This window comes from Quercus lobata, chromosome 4 (assembly GCF_001633185.2).
Source record: "Quercus lobata isolate SW786 chromosome 4, ValleyOak3.0 Primary Assembly, whole genome shotgun sequence".
Lineage (NCBI taxonomy): Eukaryota > Viridiplantae > Streptophyta > Magnoliopsida > Fagales > Fagaceae > Quercus > Quercus lobata.
Window position 1 is genome coordinate 38,411,190 of NC_044907.1, and position 20,610 is coordinate 38,431,799.

Here is a 20,610-nt window from a genome sequence, read left to right on the forward strand (position 1 = left end):
CACTTTATTAACATGTGGAAAAATTATGATGTTACATCAAAATAAACTAGATAGGTAATGTTTGGTGGAATAGATTCAATCCATATAGTTAAAGGAAAAGACTTTCTAGCTCTTCTAGCTAAAGCATGAGCAACTCCGTTACCCTGCCGCCTAACATGAGAGAAAGAACAAGTTTGGAACAAACCCCTTAAAGACTTATAGTCTTTTATAATATGACCGATACTAGACCGGTCTGGACAATGACCTACTAGTGCTTTTACCACAAGTTCCGAGCCTCTTTCAATTACAGCATGTCTCAAGCCCAACTCCTCCATGAATAACATCGCTCTCCTCGCTGCCATTGCCTCAAGCACTTCCACAGTCAACGGCATGTCAATTTTTTCTGCTAGTGAGCCCATAACTTGACCTAAATCATTCCGCACCACAACACCTATCCTTGCTTTCTCTTCATCCACAAAATAAGAACCATCATAATTCACTTTGTACGTTCCTTCAGCTAGTGGTACCCAGCGCTGTGTCCGAGCTAGCTTTCTCTCCGGTCTGCCAATTGGATTTCCGTGGAACTCAGTGAGCAATGTTGTTGCTGTTTCAAGGATCTTCTCAGGTGGCAGGTGTTGCTCATTAAAATGCATCTTGTTACGTCTGTTCCATATAAACCACGCAACAACCATTAACAGCTCCATATTTTCTTCTTGCTGCCTTGTTGAGAACACTAAGTCTGCAAAGGAACCTGTACCCCGATCTTGGCTTCTTAATTTCTTGAACCCGTGACCCCAGTAACCCAGCACTTTATCACAGTCCCAAAGAGCATGGAGGAGTGTTTCACTTGCTCTCTCGCAATTGCATAACGATGACCCTATCACTTTTCGCCAATACAAGTTAGCCAACATTGGGAGTGATTCAATGCACACTCGCCAGCCAAAATGTTTTATCTTATTAGGGATTCGCAAGCTCCATATCCCTTTCCAAAAGATCCTCGAATCAGCAGTATTTGACCCCAAAGCAGCCTCCCTGTTTTCTAGCTCACCTAGTAGCTGATACCCGGTCTTTACCGAATAGTTTCCATCCTAACTTCTTGGCCATATAGTACAATCTACCTGTGGCGTTTTGCAAAGTGGGATAGCCTTGATTCTCTGAGCCAAGTAGGGAGCAATTTTCTGGTCAATCATCTGTCCATTCCAATCCATTGTTGTCTGGTCTATAAGTGAACTAACTGTGGAGTTAGCTTCACAATCCTGCGTGAGTGGTACTGCCTTGGTTGGAAAATAGCCTGGAACCCAACTATCCTTGAACACCCAAATCTGTGACCCATCACCAACCCTCCATAACATCCCCTTCTCAATGACATGCCTTGCTTTAAGTATACTCTGCCAAGCAAAGGAGCCCTTCTTACTTTTTGCCTCCAATATCGAACCTATGGGGAAATATTTTGTGCTGAAAACCTTAAACAGAAGAGAATTACTATCTATTTGTAGCCTCCATATTTGTTTGGCAAGTATAGCCTCATTGAATCTAACCAAATCTTTGAACCCCATACCTCCCTCCTCTTTCAGTTTACATAAGACTTCCTAACTCTTCCAATGAATTTTTCTTTGGCCACCACATTCACCCCACCAAAATTTTCTGATTTGCATTTCAATATCCTTGCACAAACCCACCGGCAACTTGAAGCAACTCATTGCAAATGTAGGGATAGCTTGTACCATCGCCTTGAGCAAAATCTCTCTCCCTACTTGAGATAGGAGCTTTTCTTTCCAATCTTGAAGCTTTGCCCACACCCTTTCCTTGATATAATTGAGACTCGCCTTTTTATTTTTCCCAACAACAGTCGGAAAACCAAGGTATTTTTCATACTCCTTGATTTCTGGAACCCCTAGGAAACTTAGAATTTCTCCCTTCTTTTCTTCAGACACTACTTTGCTAAAGAAAAGGGTTGTCTTCTCCCAATTTATTTGTTGACCGGATGCCCCTTCATATAGCAATAGGATGTGTTGGATGGCTTGCAAATCCTCCATCCTTGCTCGGCAAAACAACAAAGTATCATCTGCAAAAAATAGGTTAGTAATCTTTGGGCCATTTTTACAAAAGGAAAAACCTCGAATAACATTATCCCTTGCAGCTTGTTGGATCATTCTATTTAACCCCTCCGAGCACAATAAGAAAAGATATGGTGATAATGGGTCCCCTGATAGATTCCCCTAGTAGGAGAGATTTCGCCTTTGGGTTCCCCATTAACTAAGATTGAGTAGGACACCGTGCTGATACATTCATATATGAGAGTCACCCAAGCATCACAAAAACCCATTTTTTTCATGATTTCAATAAAAAATCGCCACTCCACTCTATCATATACTTTACTCATGTCTAGCTTTAAGGTCATGAAATCTGCTTTCTTTGATTTTTGTGTCTTCATATGATGTAATAGTTCAAAGGCCTCCAAAATATTATCTGAAATAGCCTTATTGGATTGAAACGCACTTTGTGACTCACAAATCAGATGTGGCAGGACTTTTTTAATTCTGTTTGCAATAACCTTAGAAGCTAATTTATATATGACATTGCAAAGGGCTATGGGACAAAATTCAGAAACTACAATAGGGCTTTTTACTTTGGGGATTAAAGTAATGAAAGTGCAATTAATAGAGGGAGGAATAAAACTTGAGTTTAAGCAATTTAGGATAGCAGACGAGACATCGTCTCCAATAGTATTCCAGAACTTTTGGTAAAACAAAGGAGGTAAACCATCAGGTCCTGGTGCCTTTAATGGTTCCATCTATTGTAGTGCTTCATCAATTTCAGCCTTGAAAAATTCAGCAGCTAGCATGGCATTTTGTTCCTCTGTGATGATAGAAGGTACTACCCTTAGAACTTTCTCCACATGTGTTGGTGAGGCCGTTGTAAATAATTGTTGGTAGTAGTCAATCAGAATATTTGAAATTTCCTCTTCATTGGTGCATACTACCCCTGCTTCATTTTTCAACTCCTCAACCCTATTCCTCTTATATCTGTGGGATGCTTGATTGTGAAAAAATTTTGTGTTCTGATCCCCCTCTTTGAGCCACAAAGCCCTTCATCTTTGTTTCCACATTTTTTCCTTCTTGATCAACGAACCGTTTATCTCCCATTTCAATTGGTTAACTACATCCATTGTCCCACCTCTAATGGCCCTCTGTTCCGCTTGCCTTAATTGTTGTTTTTTTTTTCCTTCAAGGACCGATTAATACTCCCAAAGGACACACGACTCCACTGCTTCAATTTTACTTGACACTTCTTTATTTTCCCTTCCACTTGAGCAATTGGGTTACCTAGAAAGTTTCTTCTCCAAGCCAAATCAACAACCTCACTACATCTTGTATCCTTAAGCCACATCTACTCAAACCTCCATGGTCTTTGCTGCTTTATTTGAATTCCTTTTAGCCGAATAATCAAGGGCTTGTGGTCTGAGGAACCATATTCCAAATGTACCACCTTTGTTGCTGGAAACATATCTAGCCAATCCATGGTGGAAAATGCATGATCAAGTCTTTCCCAAATTGTGTTACCCCCTCCCATCCCCCTATACCATGTGTACTTCCCTCCCACAAAACCCAAATCTTTAAACTCACATTCATCAAGCACATCACAAAAGGCTTCCATTTGGCTCCTTGGTCTAAACCTTCCTCCCAACTTTTCATCTATTCTCATGATTTCATTAAAATCTCCCACACACAACCACGGGAGAGTGTACTTGCTTTTTAATCTTCTAAGCTTTGCCCAAGATTCATGTCGGTTTCTTGTGTCCGGTTCTCCATAAAAGCTGGTAAATCTCCATTCTTCTTTCTTTCCCTTATTCACTATTCCGTCCATATGGTTAGGGGAGTATGTATCAATGGAAAAATCACACTCCTTCTTCCAAAAGATAACCACCCCACCTCCTCTACCTACTCTCGAAACTTCAATCAAACCTTCGAATTTATACTGCACCTTAATTTCCTCCAGTCTAGCTTTGTCAAGCCATGTTTCAACTAGGAACACGACTAAGGGATCTTGTGCCCAGATCAAATCTCCAAGCACTTGCTTTGTCTATGGGTTCCCAAGCCCACGACAGTTCCAACATAGGATATTCATGGCTCCTGGCGGGATTGATTTTCAGTGCCCGCCAATTCAATTGTTGTTTCTTGAGCATCTTGAGAAACCTGTATTTTCTTCCTAGGTAACTTGGATTCAAAGAATTCAGCACCTGAGCACTTCAAAGTTTTCAATGGAGTAGCTATACGGGTGGTACTTGCTTCCTTTCTCACTATTCTTTTCCACATAGAGCTGCTGCTTGCCGTTGTCACCTGTGTGTTGCCTAGCATGTGAGTCACTTGCACTCTAGGGTTTCCTACATCCTCTATCACACGTTTATTATTCTCATTAAGTTGCTCACAAGCCTCCAATCCACGTTGGAATAGAATTTGCACATCCCCACAATTTTCGGTTTTACCCTCCAAGTCAATGACTGTTGCCACATTAACTGCACCTTTGTTACCTGAGTCCTTCAATTCAAATTTCATTAAATCTGAATCAATTTCCTTTATTTTCTTCTCAAAATAATCACCTTGATTCTCGGCTTCCTTTTCCAGCTGTACCGATTCCAGATTTTCACCCGTTGTAGCCCTTGGTTGTGTAATTTCCATAACGTCTTCCTCCCTAATTATTGGCTCATTTATTTCACTAGACCTTTCTTCCATTGGACCACCTACCTGTGCAACCTTCCGCGCCGCCGTGTCGGAGTTCCTATGACCCGAAGTGTTGCTTTTCTCTCTCCGATCTTCTCTAGTCTCAATTTCCATTTTTCTTGCTTCATAATAACCCAGCACAACTACCAGCGAGTTATTAAACGTGGGTAGTGGAGGTGCACGTATCCAAGACCCGTATTCTTGATCCTATTTGGTTAGAGTACCACTACTCTGTATCCAACGATCGCAGTCTCTGTCAAAATGATCTAGCCGGCCACACCAATAGCATACATTTGGAAGGCGCTCATATTTAAAAAATGCTCATCCTTTCGACCCATTTTCAAGTGTGAAGATTCTTCCCCTACAGAGACGAAGGGTTGTATCAACTCTTACTCTAATCCTCATTACATTGCCATGGTCTACCTCTGCTAAGGTTGGCTCTTTACTGACTTTCCTTGTTGCTTCACAGAGCTTCTCGGACTTAAATATTTAATTGGGATGTCATGCACTTGCACCCACAGTGATACATGTTCAAAAACTAAATCCTGAACTGGAATATTGTAATCATACCGTTTAATCATCACCAAATTCTTATCAAAGCTCCACGGTTCCCCCTCCATAATTTTCTCTACCTCTTCCTCATTGTCAAAAATGAATAAGATGATATGGTTACCCACGTTACGCACCTTAAACCCATTCTTTGATCGCCAAATTGGGTTAAAAGTCTGTATTACAACTTCTATATTCAAGGTTCGCTTGGTCAAGAACTTTGCAGCTATGGTGACATTCTTCGAGCTCTCAGTCACATTCAATTGCAGTTCACCGCCTTCTCTATCATCCAGAGACATGTTTCCCCATTTCTTGACTAGTGTTTCCATTATTCTCGTCATGAAACTTGGATGCCTCTCTTCCCACTCAGTGTTTCCCAATTCCCTGAATAAAAACCCCACAAGCCTCCAAGTAACAGTGTTACTGAAGGGACACACTTTTCCTCACACAAAGGATACGACAATTCTACAGTATCAAAAGTTTAGAAAGCAAGTCTTCACTTGTGATACAGAGAAACTCAAAGCTCTGTCAGAATTAACACAGATAACTGAAACTTAGATCCCTTACTTATTTGTATTTCCACTTTGGTTGACGTTTTATATTAAGGTTAAAAAAAGGAAAGTGAAGATAAGGATTAAATTAGAAAAAACTTAAGACAGGTGGCACTTGAATTTTACTTCCATTTCACTGTATCATTTTACTAAGATTTTTTTAAAGAATTTTAGGACGTATAAAATGTTACTTTATTGTTTACTAAAAATAATTTTATTTTATTTAAAATTTTACAACCCTACTTCTATATTTTTATTAGAGGTAAATTTTAATAAATCCACAATTAGATAACATCTTTTTCTTATATGCTTACAAATTTTTTTTAAAAATTAAATATCAATAGTTATGTCATCAATAAATTATTTAAATTACAAGTTTTTGGAGTTTAAAATTATACATAAAATATAAGGTTATAGATTATATAGTAAATAATATCCAATTGACACAAAATTTGACATATGTATTAAAATTGTAAAAACGTGTAATTCAACGGTTAGATTTTCAAAATATGTAGTAATGTTTATTTTAATGAGTAAGGTTGTAACATTAGACTACAACCAATTTTGTAACTAAATAAAGAGAAGTTCTACATCTACAATACTTTCACAGCAAATCATAGATAATAAGTTGTTGTTGATTCTAATTTGAATCCACAACTTAAATTAATTTTTTGCTTGCCCATAACAACTGATAAAAACATGTTACTTACGATTTGTTGTAAAAATATTATAAACATAGCACTTTTCTTAAATAAATCCATTTTCAAAAGGATAGAAAACCAACTATCCTTTTGCAACAAGGAAGCAGGAGCATGTGAGATTGATGAAATAAAATAAATAATAGTAATAATAAAAACAATATGTGAGTCCATTTTTTTTATGAAGTCTTGAATAAGTGAGAGACCAAACATGTTTGATTTAGTTCATCATGCAGGCTGAACATGCCTATAAGTTAACAGTTTTGTTCGTTGAGTCAGATGCAGGGAAAAGGGAAGCACCCTATAGCTTCCACGACAGGACCTTTACAGATCTGAAGGTGGACTAGTTTCTAGTACCTGCAATCTGGCTTAGTTAGCATGAATACCAGTATTAGGTTTGTATCTTGGCCTGCTGTACAGAACTATTTAATATTTGACTACATTTGACGTTGTACCCCAAAATAATAATAATAATAATAACATACAGTTTTAACTGTTGAATGCAAAATTCATGAAATTATGAAATGAAATTTCTCAATGTCATTTATTCTGTTTTTTTTTTTTTTTTGATAATCTCAATGTCATGTATTCTATAACTTCTAACATCTTATGAACAAGAAAATGAACACAATATACATTAACTAACCTTCCATAATCTCTGCCTTGTGAAGCTGCTACCAGTCTACCACTCTTCTTTCCATGCCTCACTCCTATAAAAACTACTTATATACCAAGAGATTCTACCTAAATATATATAGTAGCTGCTAGCGAGAGAGAAACAAGCTTGGTGGAAGGATCGAACTAGGTTAACAGTAAATGATTAAAAAGCTTGACAGAGATCAAATGACCAGAGCCACCACTGGCATGCAAACAAGCTTCACAGCTCGCTCAAGACATCATTAAAAGGACGTGGTCGCCTTCGGCCCACCCTCAAAGATGCTTTTAGTAAGGGATTAAAGTGGCATTATCTTGTTAATCAAAATCCTCTAGAATTCTTATGTATTTTAATCACATAAAATTATCTAAATCTTGACTTTTTATTTTACAAGGGACGGTTCAGATTAGACCATGTCATTAGCACACTTAAAAAACCTTAAAAGTAGTTATTCCACCTTAGCTTTTCAAATTGACATATAACATTTTGAGTTATTTCATTTTTTAATTTTTTTATAAAAAAAATATTATGGTAAAATATAATAAATACCCCCTAAAGTTTGGGTTAATTCCAAACCATAACATTTAAGAACTAATTAATGTGATCTCCAAACGGTTACACTGTTCTTCTCTCTCTTAAGGTGATTAGCCACCAAATTTGTCAATTTAGCATCGTCTTGAACTTTGTTGGCATTGACCCAAACTATGTGTATTAATGTTTTTTACTTGTTTCAAAAAAAAAAAAAAAAAAAACTGTATTTTACTCCCAAAAAAAAAAAAAAAATTATATCAAGAACTCAGATATATTGCTAACCTTGTCTTCGGCAGGATGTTGATGCTGGAGAATAGAAAGGACTTGGATACGGTACTGATATCAGTATCATTGGCCTATTCAGTTTCCTCATCGTCATTGCACTATTGTTAGCAACGCTATTTCATTTCCTCTTTCTCACTATTTTCCACCGTTCCATTCCACTCTGGGACGGACCTAGGTGGGGTCCAAGGAGCCTGGGCCCCGGGTTCAAAAAATATTTTTAGTCATTTTATATTTTATTTTATGGTTGGGTTCTTTTTTTTCTAATCAGTCTAGTTAGCCTAATTCAAATTGCAACTATTCAACTTAAAAACTTAATAAAAATAATAAAAATATTTATAATGGTGATTGTATTTTAGCAAAAACAACTATTTTACCACCAAAAAAAAAAAAAAAAAAAAAAATCATGTATTATTGGATAAGATAAAGTTAAATATTTTTGCAACTATAGTAAACTGGTATAAATACCAGTTAACTGTAACAAGTTGTTAAAAATAAAATATAATATTTTATTAAGATTATATCACTTCTTTCAATTAAAAACTCAAATTCTCTGTCTTATTATTTTAATAAGTTGTTTATATTATTTTAAATGAAGTGATAAAAAAAAAAAAAAAATTTGATGTTGGGTGTATTGTAAAGTGAGGTAGTAAAATAGATAAAGTAGTTTTTAGAGGTACTAAAAGCTAAAATTTTTCACCAACACAGTGAATGCTCTAACTTCCAAAAAAATAAAAATAAAAATAAAAATCCTAACCAACCTAGTATTAAAAAAAAAAAAAATTATTTTGTTTTTGTTTTTGTTGATAGATGATTGCATCTTAATGTATTTAGAAACAATAATTTTGTGTATTTATAATTTTTTAATACTATGTAGATGTCTATTTGGAATTTTTTTTTTTTTTTCCTTATATTCTATCCTCTGCTAGCTTAAAATCCTAAATCCATCCCTGGTTTCATTGATTCCAGAAACATGCTATAGCTTGAGAGTTATTGTAGCGATTAGAAACTAAATGTTAAATTGGTAATCTTACGATTATGGAAGGATCCATTTGTAATCAATAGTTCGTTCTTTTAGATTTTTACAAACTAAAACAAATTAAAAATAAATAAAAAATTTCTATCAATTTGAAAAGCTGACGTGTAATCATTTTATTATGGGTTTTTAAGTAGATTGATGACATGATGTAATCTGAACCATTCATTGTAAAATGATTAAACAAAAAATCTATATAGTCGGGTGCCTAGGAATTCTAGAGCATTTTAATCCGTATGTAAGAAGGTCAAGGTTAATAATTCAGTTTCATAAAGTGACATTAAGGAAAGTATATATCATTTTCATAAAGTGACACTAGCCTAGGTGACACTAGCCTCACTTTACGAAAGTAGTGTCACTTTTATGGAATATATTAAACTTCTACCCTCTTTAATAAAGTCACATCGAATCCATTAAGAGAATGTAATCCATTATAGCCTGTTTGAAAGTTAAAAAAAGGAGGAAGAGTAGAGTAAAGGGATAAAGAGTAATTCAATTATCTTGTTTGGAAGTTTTTTAAGGAAGGAGGGGGAGGGATTTTGAGGGGTTTCAACTACCTCTAACCCCTTATTTTTAATTTCCCCAAATTGGAGAAATTTGAAGGGAGAGTAGAGTAGATAAATTATTGACCAAATAAATTTCCCAATTTACCCTTTCTAAATTAATAAAATTACAAACTGATTATATAAATAATCTTTGTTTCTTTCTTGAGAAAATTTAAGAGGAATGGAAAAAAAAAAAAAAAAATTGAATCTCACTATTTATGAAGGATTGTTAGACACAAATATCTCATCCATTACATATGACAACAACATCTAATATCTCATCCATTTCTTTGTGTCTTTGCTTTGATTTAATTTTTCATATCTCCTCTTCCTCCACGAATCTCACGCGCACTACCTCCATTTCAAACCTCACCAACTCATCAATCCCAAACTCGAGCGCGAAGTCTTGCAGGTACATCATAACCTCTCTTGGTGACCCAGAACAGTCTCGGGTCTCTATCCGAGTCGTCTTTGGCAACAAACGGGTAGTCTGAGAAGCCCATGGAGTCTCGAGGGAGGTTTGTGTGGAGGGAGTGGTAGACGCTGGAGTGGATCGTGGTCCAAGTTGAGCCGAGTCCAATCTGGTCAGATTCGACATTCGGGGTGTAGACCTAAAGTCCACCAACTTGGTCGCCTCACTCAAAGACCACCACGCTGTGGCCCTCGCGGCGAAGCTCTCGAGCAATTATGAGGCCTGCGGCACTGGGGCCGATGATTGCAACGTGGCGTGATACGATCGGCTGGGGTGTGTGTCCTAGGCTTTGATGCATGGATGGAAAACTAGGGAGAGATGCACAGGAGATTTTGATCTGTGATGAGATTAGTGTTACATTACAGGACAGGCACGTAGCTTTTTGTTTGGTTGGTGAGAAATGCGAGGAAACTGTAGATATTTATGATGGATTTTTAATTTTTATTATAATTTTTTTGAGGTAATAAAAATTACTTTATAATAGTTAATAGTAGTTTTATACTTTTATTAGTGGTATTTAATGGAATGAGAATGTTGATTAAATAATTATTTAATCTAACAAATTAATCATAGATCAATGTTGCAAGTCTATTTTTAAATAGGGGTAAATTTGTCTATTTAAATCATTTCCTCTCCTTTCCATCCTAATTTTTAAAACATCCAAACAAAAGGAAGGGCTAATTACTTCCTTCCCCCTTACTAATTTTAAAAACATCCAAACAAGATGGAGGATAACCATTCCTCTCTACTCTCCTCCCCTCTACTCCCCTCTACTCTCCTCCCTCTCTAAACTTCCAAACAGGCCATTAATCTTGGACGCCTACTATGACATCACTCTAAGAAAATTTAACCCTAACTCTCCTAAGATGTATCCCCCCCCCCCCCAAAAAAAAAGGAAAATAAGCTCTCCTATTATGTCACTCTATAGAAATGTAATCCATTAATCCTAAAAGCACTCACAATAAAGATGCATCTCAACCATGCAAAAAATGCCTTACAACAAATTGCTATATCTAAAATATTTAGCTATATTTTACCTTCATGCTACAGTGAGGTGTTGATAACATCTCACTGTAGCATGAAAGTGAACATAAAAAAAAAAAATTAATACTTCTCTCTCACCATTCTCTCTCATTTCTTCTCTCTTTTTCTCTCACCAGTCTCACTTCCTTCTCTCTTTACTTCTTTCACTTTCTTCTTTCACCCCAAGAGGAAAACTTTAAGATTTTGGGTTTGGGTCTAAGCAAAATCAAAAAATCAAAAGAAATAAAGTTTGGATCTAAGCAAAATCAAAAGAAAGGAAGTTAGATAGAGGATGGCCGGAGCAAAGGCGGCCGAGAGAGGATAGCTAGAGCGTGGGTTTGTGGAGGTGGTGAGTGCGGGGTTATGGGTTTGTGGAGAATGGCCAGAGTGTGATGGTGGTTGGTTGTGGGTTTGTGAAGGTGGTGTATGTGGGTTTGTGGAGGATGGTCAAAGCATGGTGGTGGTTGGTTGTGGTTTTGTAGAGATGGGGCTGTGGGGTTATGGAGGTGGTGAGTGTGGGTTTGTGGAGGATGGCCGAAGCGTGGTGGTGGTTGGTTGTGGGATTGTGGACTTGTGAGTTTGGTTCAGACAAAAAGAGAAGAAGAAAGTCTAGAGAGAAGAGAAGAAGAAAAAGAGAAATGAATTAAAAAAAAAAAATTAAAGGGAGAGAGGAGAGAAATGAATAAAAAAAATGAATTTTTTAAGGTAATGTGAAAAATAGCAATTTTGATAAAGGGTGTATTGTAAAGTAAGTTGTTAAAATAGATAAAATAGTTTTTTAAATTATTAATTCTATAATGACCCTGCCCTCAATTGTGTAGATATTGTTCGCTTAGGGGCCCATACTTCTCACGGTTTTGTTCTCCCCCAAAGCACAAAGTAGTGGGGGAAAATGTCTATACACATTAAAGGGAAGTCATTCCTTATAAGGACATCTCCATTTGCTTCCCTAGGCAATGTGGGATTCCATGGGTTGCAAGACCCCCCTTTTGGGTCACTACAATCCACCCCCTTACAGGCACACACGTCCTCGCATGTGGGGCCCACACTCCTAACTAGGGAATGACCTTAATACCATCTGTAATGACCTCACCCCCAACTATGTAGATATTATCCACTTTGGGGCCCATATGCCTCACGGTTTTGTTCTCCCCCAAAGCACACAGTAATGGGGGAAAATGTCTCTACACATTAAAGGAAAGTCATTCCTTGTAAGGACATTCTCATGTGCTTCCTTAGGCGATGTGGGATTCCATGGATTGCAAGACTCTCGTTTTAGGTCACTACAAATGCTAAAAATTTTAGCTTCTTTACTATGAATGCTCAAGAGCACTAGCATTGGAGTTGCTAAAACTCTAAAAAAGTTATTTTACAATCCCAAACCACAAAAACCAAGCATCATACGGGTTCATATATGTAAAAAATTTTACATACTTGCTATAGTATTGTACTTACACAACCTTACTGTAGCAAGTTTTAGACATTAAAAACTATTATCTTCTCTCTCTTTCTCTCAGTTTTTCTCATTATCTTCCTCCTTTCTCTATTTAATCTCTCACTCTCTTCCCTCTTCTCTCTTGTATCTCTTTTCTAATTTTTCTTACTTACACAATGGGTCTTTTTTTTTGGATAATCTCACACGGTGAGTTTTTGTACATTTTTAGACCGTTGTAAACTAGATTGTTTAACCTAATTAATTAGACAAGTGAATACTTAGGTTTATTATTCAGGTCTTGGTTAAAACAAAACTATCATATCATGTAAAGCAATAGCAAAGTAAATAACACAAAGATCTAATGACCCAGGAAAACCAAACCAGTAAAAAAACTTGGGGAGAATTTAACCTAGCTATCCTCAAGGTAAAAAGAAAATCCATTATGAAAGAATTGAAGTTTGTACAACAGAACTTAGACCACTAATATTCTATTACTACCTTGAGTAGAAAACTTACTACCACGATCCCATGATAGCTCTGAGTCCACGGACTACTTCTTTCTTTGATCTACAGCAACCATAAGTTCTCTTACTTGTGACTTTGAGACTTCACTCAAAGCTTTTGGATCTTCTTGAAAATTCTTTATGCAGCAACTGAAACCACCATCAAGTTCTTGATGCAAATCTTGATCTTGATAGCCCTATATGTGTGTATAAAGGTAAACACCTCTCAGATCTTTCAAAAGATTCAACACACAACTCAACAAAGACCTTAGAGAGCTTTTGGGTACAAAACCCTAGATCTACAAAAGAGGCACAAGATTCACTCTAATCTCTCTAAAAAGCTTTAAAAAAACGTGCTTAGGGTTTTCTTTATATACTAGAAGAATTAGATCTGAAACTCTAATCCTTGGGCTTAAACTGCTGTTTGGACTTAATTCAAATTCTGCAAATACAATTCTTGATCGATCGAGCCTTACTTTCGATCGATCGAGCTTTGAAATTTTGCACAGAAAGTTTCTACATTCAACTCGATTCAAATTATAACAAATAAACTTTGAGCAAGCTTAAATCTAGACTCATTGTTTTGATCATGGTTTGCCAACATATACAAAGTGAAGTTCTAATACATTTAGTTCCTAAAGTTTTAGAACCTAACAGGTTTGTTCATGGAGGTAGTGGTGGGCTTTGTGGTGGTAGGCTTGGGTTTTGTTGATGGAGGTGGTGGTGGATTTTATGGGTTTTGTTACCGGTAGTTGTGATTGGATTTTTTTGCAGTGGGGGTGGTGGGCTTTGTGGGTATTGTTGATGGAGGTGGTGGCGGGTATTGTGGGTTTTTCCCGGTGATGGTGGTGGGTTTTGTTCTCCATTTTGGGGTTTAATTTGAGTTATTTTTGGCTTTAAATTTCTGTGGTTTGCGGTTGTTTGGTGGTGGTGGTAGGTATTTGCTATTCGGTGATGGTGGTGGGTTATTGGTGATGGTTGTGGGTATTTGCTAGTTGGTGATGGTGGTGGGTTATTGGTGGTAATGGTTGGTGGTGGACTTGCTTTTTTTTTCTTTCTTTTTTAGTGTGTTTGGTGGTGGGTCTTGTGGTGGTGATGGGTGGCTAATTAGTGGGTTTTTGTTTGTGTGTGTGTGTGTGTCATGAAGTATACAATGGAAAGCATTGCTATTAGAGTTATTCCAATCAAATCCCTCCTATCATGAAGTATACAAGAAATCTGTTACCCATTGTGCTCCATCAATATTGCAATTTAAGTTGTTTTTCTTATTAAAAAAAATGGTTTCATCTATACGGTGCATTAGAATTCCCACCAAAAAAAAAAAAAAAAAATTACAGTAATCAGCTAATGGGCTATCAATTCAAATTATCAAATATGTTAGTTTTCTTTGTTCTCTAGCGAAATTTGGGTCTACCAACTTTCTCCTAGGACTGAGAAAGAGTCGGTCCCTTCTTTGTGAAGGCCAGTCAGTCCCTGTAAGTTGCCTTTTGGTTACTACAGGTTTGTGGTTTTTTTTGTGGGGGTTTCGGGAAACACTTCTAGGACTAGTAGTATGGAAGAAATTACAAAGGGATGCAATCAAATGTCTCTTCAAGGACCGGAGAAGGATCAGTTCGACCTCCGCTCTGATATGGGTTCGAAGGACTCCAATTTGGGTGCAAAATTCTACACTAAACGGGTCATTAATGTTGAAGCTGTAGCTCGAAATTTCTCTCTTCTGTGGAGAACAAGGAATGGTTTTAAGATAAAGGATTAGGGCAATCATATAATCCTTTTTATCTTTGAAAATAAGTTTGACTGTGAAAAAATTCTCTCTTCACAACCTTGGAGTTTTGACAAGTTCTTGGTGGTGTTTCAGAAATACTATAATAACACTCACGTTCGCGACTTGGACTTTGAGAGAGTTCCTTTCTGGGTGCAAGTTTATGATATTCCGGTTAGCTTCATGAACAAAACGGTGGCTGAAGGTTTATGTTCGGGTATCGGCGAAGTTTGTTCCACTGATTTTTCAGTTATGGAAGGAGGCGATCATGTTCGTGTTAGAGTCATTTTAAATGTTACTAAACCTCTCTGCCGTGGACGGAAATTTTCTCTGGAGGGTGGAAGCATAGGCTGGGTCTCCTTTAAGTATGAAAGGCTGCCGAGCCTCTGCTTCTGGTGTGGCTGTTTAACCCATGGCGAGAGGGACTGCGAGCATTGGATGGCTAGTGGTGGTTCGCTTACAGTGGAAGACAGAAAATATGGGATGTGGTTGAGAGCCCCTCTGTCAAACAATGTCAAAAGATCAACCATTGCTGTTCCGGGTTTTTTCCAGCAAAAGAAAGCTTCACATGCCTCTAGGATGGAAGAGAAGGAACCGGTTTCGAAACCACATCAACCAGTGACGCCGGCGAGCAGAACCTCGACGTCATCAACAGAAAAGGTAACCCCAAAATCTGAACTTCCTATCTTTTCATATTCTGTAGCATATCCTAGTGTCAGAGATGGGGATGAGTTTCCTCCGGGTTTTGAGGGCCACTTGCATACAAAAGGAAACTTTCCACACTCCCTATCAGTATCTGATGAGAAGCAAGGAAAAGTTGATGTGATGGATGAGGGGGTAGGGAACTTGGAACCATTACCAAGGGTGGGTGTGAGCATTTAAATAATTTGAGGAAAGAGGGTAATAACGTAAATGGGGAATGGGGTTTTGAGGGTTAGGAAGGGAAAAGTAGTAAGTCAATCCTTACTTTTCATGAGGTGGACGGTTTACAAGACAAAGGTGAAGTGATATTTGCTGAGGAAGGAAATTTGAGTCTGGCTTCAAGTAAGGTGTCTAATACCTCAGAGCAGTCTTGGGTAACGGGTAGTAAAATTCCTAGGCCTATTCAATCTACAGTCACGGGTGAGTCTCCTTCAAAAAGTGCCAGCTCAGCTAGACTCCCATTGGCTGACCTCTCTAATATTCCTATTTCTCCCATTTGTTCTCTTTCGTCTCATAAACCCTCTTGGACACGTATTAATCGTGGCTTCTCTGATCCTGAAGCGAAATTAGAAGTAGCCGTTGGGTAAAAAGGGGCTTCACCGCCTAAACAAAAATCCCAGCAAGGTGCAAAAAAGAAAACAAAGTTGGTTTCTTAGATTGGGAAAGAAAATGCAGTCATATTGGTGGAGGCTGGTTCCCAGCCCCGCCAAGATTTATGAATCTCTTTTGTTGGAACTGTTAGGGGCTTGGGAACCGGCAGACAGTTCAGGAGCTTGGAGATTTGGTCCGAGCACAAGATCCCTCGATCGTGTTTTTAGCCGAGACATGGCTGGAAGAAGCAAGACTAGATTCTATTTGTGATTCTCTTCAGTTTGGTCATTATTTTGGCGTTTCAAGAATCACTCGTGGGGGTGGTTTAGCTATTTTTTGGAAGCTTGGTTTTAATTTAGATGTGGAATCCTCTTCTCAGAATCATATTGATGTGGTGATAAATAAAGGCAAGGCAGATGCTTGGCGCTTCACAGGAATTTATGGAGCTCTGGAAACTCATTTATGTTTGGTTTTTTGGGATTTGATTCTTGGGCTTTACAGGCAGTGTTCTCTGCCTTGGCTATGCGAAGGCGATTTTAATGAAATCTTGAAATCACATGAAAAGAGTGGGGGTAGGCTGAGACCTCAGGGTCAGATTGATCAATTTCGAGAAGTGTTGGATGAGTGCAACTTAATAGACCTCGGTTATTCGGGTAATAAATTCACTTGGTCTAGGTCTTATCCGAACGGTGGAATGGTTTGGGAGAGGTTAGATAGGGCAGTGGGCTCGGTGGACTGGTATGATTTATATCCAGCGACTTGTGTCCAGACTTTAACTTGTGTGTCCTCTGATCATAGTCCTATCTGTATTCGTCTTGAGGGGATTGTAGTAAAATCTTCGAGACCTTGGCGTTTCGAGCAGATGTGGCTCGAGGACTTAGGATGTAGGAACACTATAATCCGAACTTGGGAGAGAAATGTTGGGGGCTCTCCTATGGAAGTGGTGGTTACAAAATTGGAAGCTTGTCAACAGAGCCTCACGCATTGGAGTAGGAGCTCTTTTAGCCATGTAAAGAGGGAGATTGGGGAAAAAAAGAAGTTATTAAAAATGGCTGAATGTGAAGCAACCAAGGGGAGACATGTGGATTGGTTCATGAAGCTTAAATCAGAAGTGGCCGATTTACTTCGTCTAGATGAAAAAATGTGGCAGCAACGTAGTAAGGAGCATTGGATGATCTCCGGAGATCGAAATTCAAAATTCTTTCACACAAGAGCCTCACAACAGTTTCGTCGAAACAGAATTAGGGAGCTTCGTAATCAAGAGGGTGTGCTGGTTTCTGGAGATGGTGACCTTTCGGAAATGGTTAGGGACTATTATAAAAATTTATTTCTTTCCTCTAGACCGACGGAAGTGGAAGAAGTGTTTTTGCCCATTAAACCAACCGTGACTGAAGATATGAATAATTGTTTGATAAAGCCTTTTTCTCGAGAGGAAATTGAAAATTCCTTGAAGCAAATGGCTCCGCTAAAGGCTCCCGGCCCAGATGGGATGCCTCCCATCTTTTTTCAGAAATTTTGGTGTGATATTGGAGATGATGTAGTCCATGCTGTGCTGTCTTGCCTTAACTCTAGTAGTCTGATCCTAGGTTTGAATCATACTTTTATCTCTCTCATTCCAAAAGTTAAAAATCCTGAGTTTATTATTGAATTCCGACCTATTGCTCTTTGTAATATTTTATACAAGCTGGTTTCTAAGGTGTTAGCAAACAGGTTGAAAAAAGTCCTTCCTCATATCATTTATGAATCCCAGAGCACTTTTCAATCTGATAAGGCAATTTCTGATAACATTTTGGTGGCATTTGAAACTCTCCACCATATGAAGCGGATGAAAAGGGGTAGAGTTGGTCACTTAGCTCTGAAATTGGACATTAGTAAAGCTTATGATAGATTGGAGTGGGTGTTCCTCAAAAAGGTGATGGAGAGGTTGGGTTTTCATTCTAGGTGGGTTGGTTGGATTATGGAATGTGTTCAATCAGTAACTTACTCGGTGTTGGTGAACGGAGAGCCTACGGATACTATTATTCCGACTAGAGGTATTAGGCAAGGGGATCCTCTCTCCCCTTACCTTTTCCTCCTCTGCTCGAAAGGTTTAAATGGTCTCCTTGAGCAGGAGGTGGCAGCAAAGTCTCTTGAGGGCTTCTCTCTTTGCAAATCGGGGCCAAAGATTTCTCATCTTTTGTTTGCAGACGATAGCCTCCTCTTTTGTTGAGCTAGGGTGGAAGATGTATCAAAAAATTTTGAGATTCTTGGGAGGTATGAGCATGCCTCAGGTCAGAAATTAAATGCAAATAAGACTACTATTTTCTTCGGTGGTAATGTTTCTGTTGAGGCAAAGCTACAAATTCAAAGTCTCTTGGGTGTTCCAGAAATTAAGGAATATGAGAAATATTTGGGTTTACCGGCGTTTGTGGGGAGACGCAAAAGAGCTAGCTTCAACTATATAAAGGATCGGGTTTGGGGTAAACTTCAGGGGTGGAAGGAGAAATTGTTATCTCAAGTCGGAAAGGAGGTTTTATTGAAGGCCGTTGTTCAAGCCATCCCTACCTTTGCAATGAGTTGCTTTCGGCTTCCGGTTGGTCTTTGTCAAGATATTGAGGCACTCATTCAAAAATTCTGGTGGGGCCAATGGGGGGTCCGTCGGAAAATTCATTGGAAGAAGTGGGAGGTGCTTTGCAACCCTAAAGAAGAGGGGGGGTTGGGTTTCAAAGACTTATGTAAGTTTAACGAGGCTTTGCTTGCAAAACAAGTATGGAGGTTGATTCACGACGAGCACTCCCTTTTCTATAAGGTTTTCAAAGCGAAGTACTTTCCTCGTGGATCCATTTTTGAAGCTTCTATTTCTTCGGGTTCATATGCTTGGGAAAGCATCCTGAAATCTAGACACTTAATTGAAGAGGGTGCTAGATGGAGAGTGGGGAATGGGCATCTTGTAAAAAATTTCCTGGATAAATGGCTTCCAATCGGTGAGGGAGTTCTGGTTTCTTCCTCGGGTGAGCTTCATCCGACGGCTAGAGTTTCAGAGCTGATAAATCAAGTCTCAGGTTGGTGGAATGTTCAGTTGATTGATCACTGTTTTCATCCCCCGGATGCGACTCGGATTAAAGCTCTCCCTTTATGCTCAACTCCTCAACCCGATGTGCTCATTTGGCCCCATGAAAAATCCGGTAAATACTCAGTTAAATTGGGGTTTCGCTTGCTGTGTGAAGGTCAGGACTCTATGGAAAACACGAACCAAGCAAATCCCGGAGATAGAATGTTTTGGAAAAAACTTTGGAAAATTCAGGTTCCCGGAAAAATAAAACACTTCCTTTGGCGGGCTTGTACAAATTCTCTAGCGACAAAAGATAATCTGGTCAAACGTAAAATATTATTGGATGCGAGCTGTAACCGCTGTGCAGGTGTTCAGGAGGACCTACTCCATTCTCTTTGGAGTTGTAACGATCTCAAGGAGGTCTAGAGGAAGGACTTTGGCTGGATCTTCAGGTCAGGTTCGATCTTTTCCTCTTTCAAAGAGCTGGTTGCTTTGGTTTTCACTAAACCGGAGCTGATTCCTCTGTTTGCTACGATGGCATGGTCGATTTGGTTTCATAGGAATAAGACTCGGGTTGGTGAGAGTGCAAGGCCGCTGGATCAGATAGCTAGTTTTGCACGTGAATACGTGCATGATTTTAAGTCCCTTAAGAAAAGCTCTCCCACGCTTCGTGCCTCTGCTCCAAAAGTTTGGAGTCCACCTGCAGACGACGGTTGGAAAATTAATTTTGATGGTGCGATGTTTAATGAATCTGGTGAAGTGGGGATTGGGGTGGTTATGCGAAACTCCGTTGGTGAGGTTAAGGCTGTGCTGGCAGAAAAGATTAAAAAACCTCCTTCTGTGGAAGTTTTAGAGCTGCTGGCTGCTAGAAGGGCTGCTCTCTTTTCAGAAGACCTGGGCCTTGATAAGGTGACTTTTGAAGGAGATTCAGAGCAGGTAATGAAGGCCCTTCAATGGGGAGGCTGGGATTTCACTCCAGGTGGTCATCTTATCCGTGATTTTCTCTATATTGTAAACTCCTTTGTGAGTAGCTCGGTCTCTCATGTCTATAGGCAGGGCAACTCCGTTGCTCATGCTCTGGCTCAAAGAGCTAGACTATGTTTCCCTATTTCAGTTTGGTTGGATTCCTATCCAACAAACATTTCTCCTTTTGTAATAGCTGATTCTTCAGCCTTGTTCTATTAATTTTCGGGTTTTTCCTTCTCAAAAAAAAAAAAATTCAAATAATCAAATTGAACTGTTGCTCAATTGAGAAGCTGTAATGTTTCAAGCCACAAAATCGTTTTTTTTTTTTTTAAATACACATACAAATGGGGAGAGGGACTACAACATTGTTAGATGAGTGTAAATTGAAGAAAAATATGTGATTTGCTCCACTATGCACACAAGGTTGTATGACGTACAATTCCTTCTACACATAATAGTCAGTACAATCACCGTTTATTTTTTTTCATAAAACTTTTTTTCCCTCTCTTATACCGAAACTATTATAAAATAATTAATAAAAAAAACATTTTTGACTTTCACTATGAAAAGCATTGATA

The 20,610-nt window shown here is 38.4% G+C and overlaps 1 protein-coding gene across 1 annotated transcript; it reads left to right on the forward strand.

Moving 5' to 3' along the window:
• The first annotated feature begins 19,600 nt into the window (after positions 1-19,600).
• On the forward strand, positions 19,601-20,251 carry LOC115985156. The gene has a single exon (XM_031108121.1). The coding sequence runs from the start codon at positions 19,601-19,603 to the stop codon at positions 20,249-20,251; it is 651 nt and encodes a 216-aa protein (XP_030963981.1).
• Positions 20,252-20,610: the final 359 nt, after the last annotated feature.

Excerpts from the sequence above, each read along its gene's own strand:
- LOC115985156 (XM_031108121.1), top strand. The coding sequence starts at position 19,601 with ATGGCATGGTCGATTTGGTTTCATAGGAATAAGACTCGGGTTGGTGAG.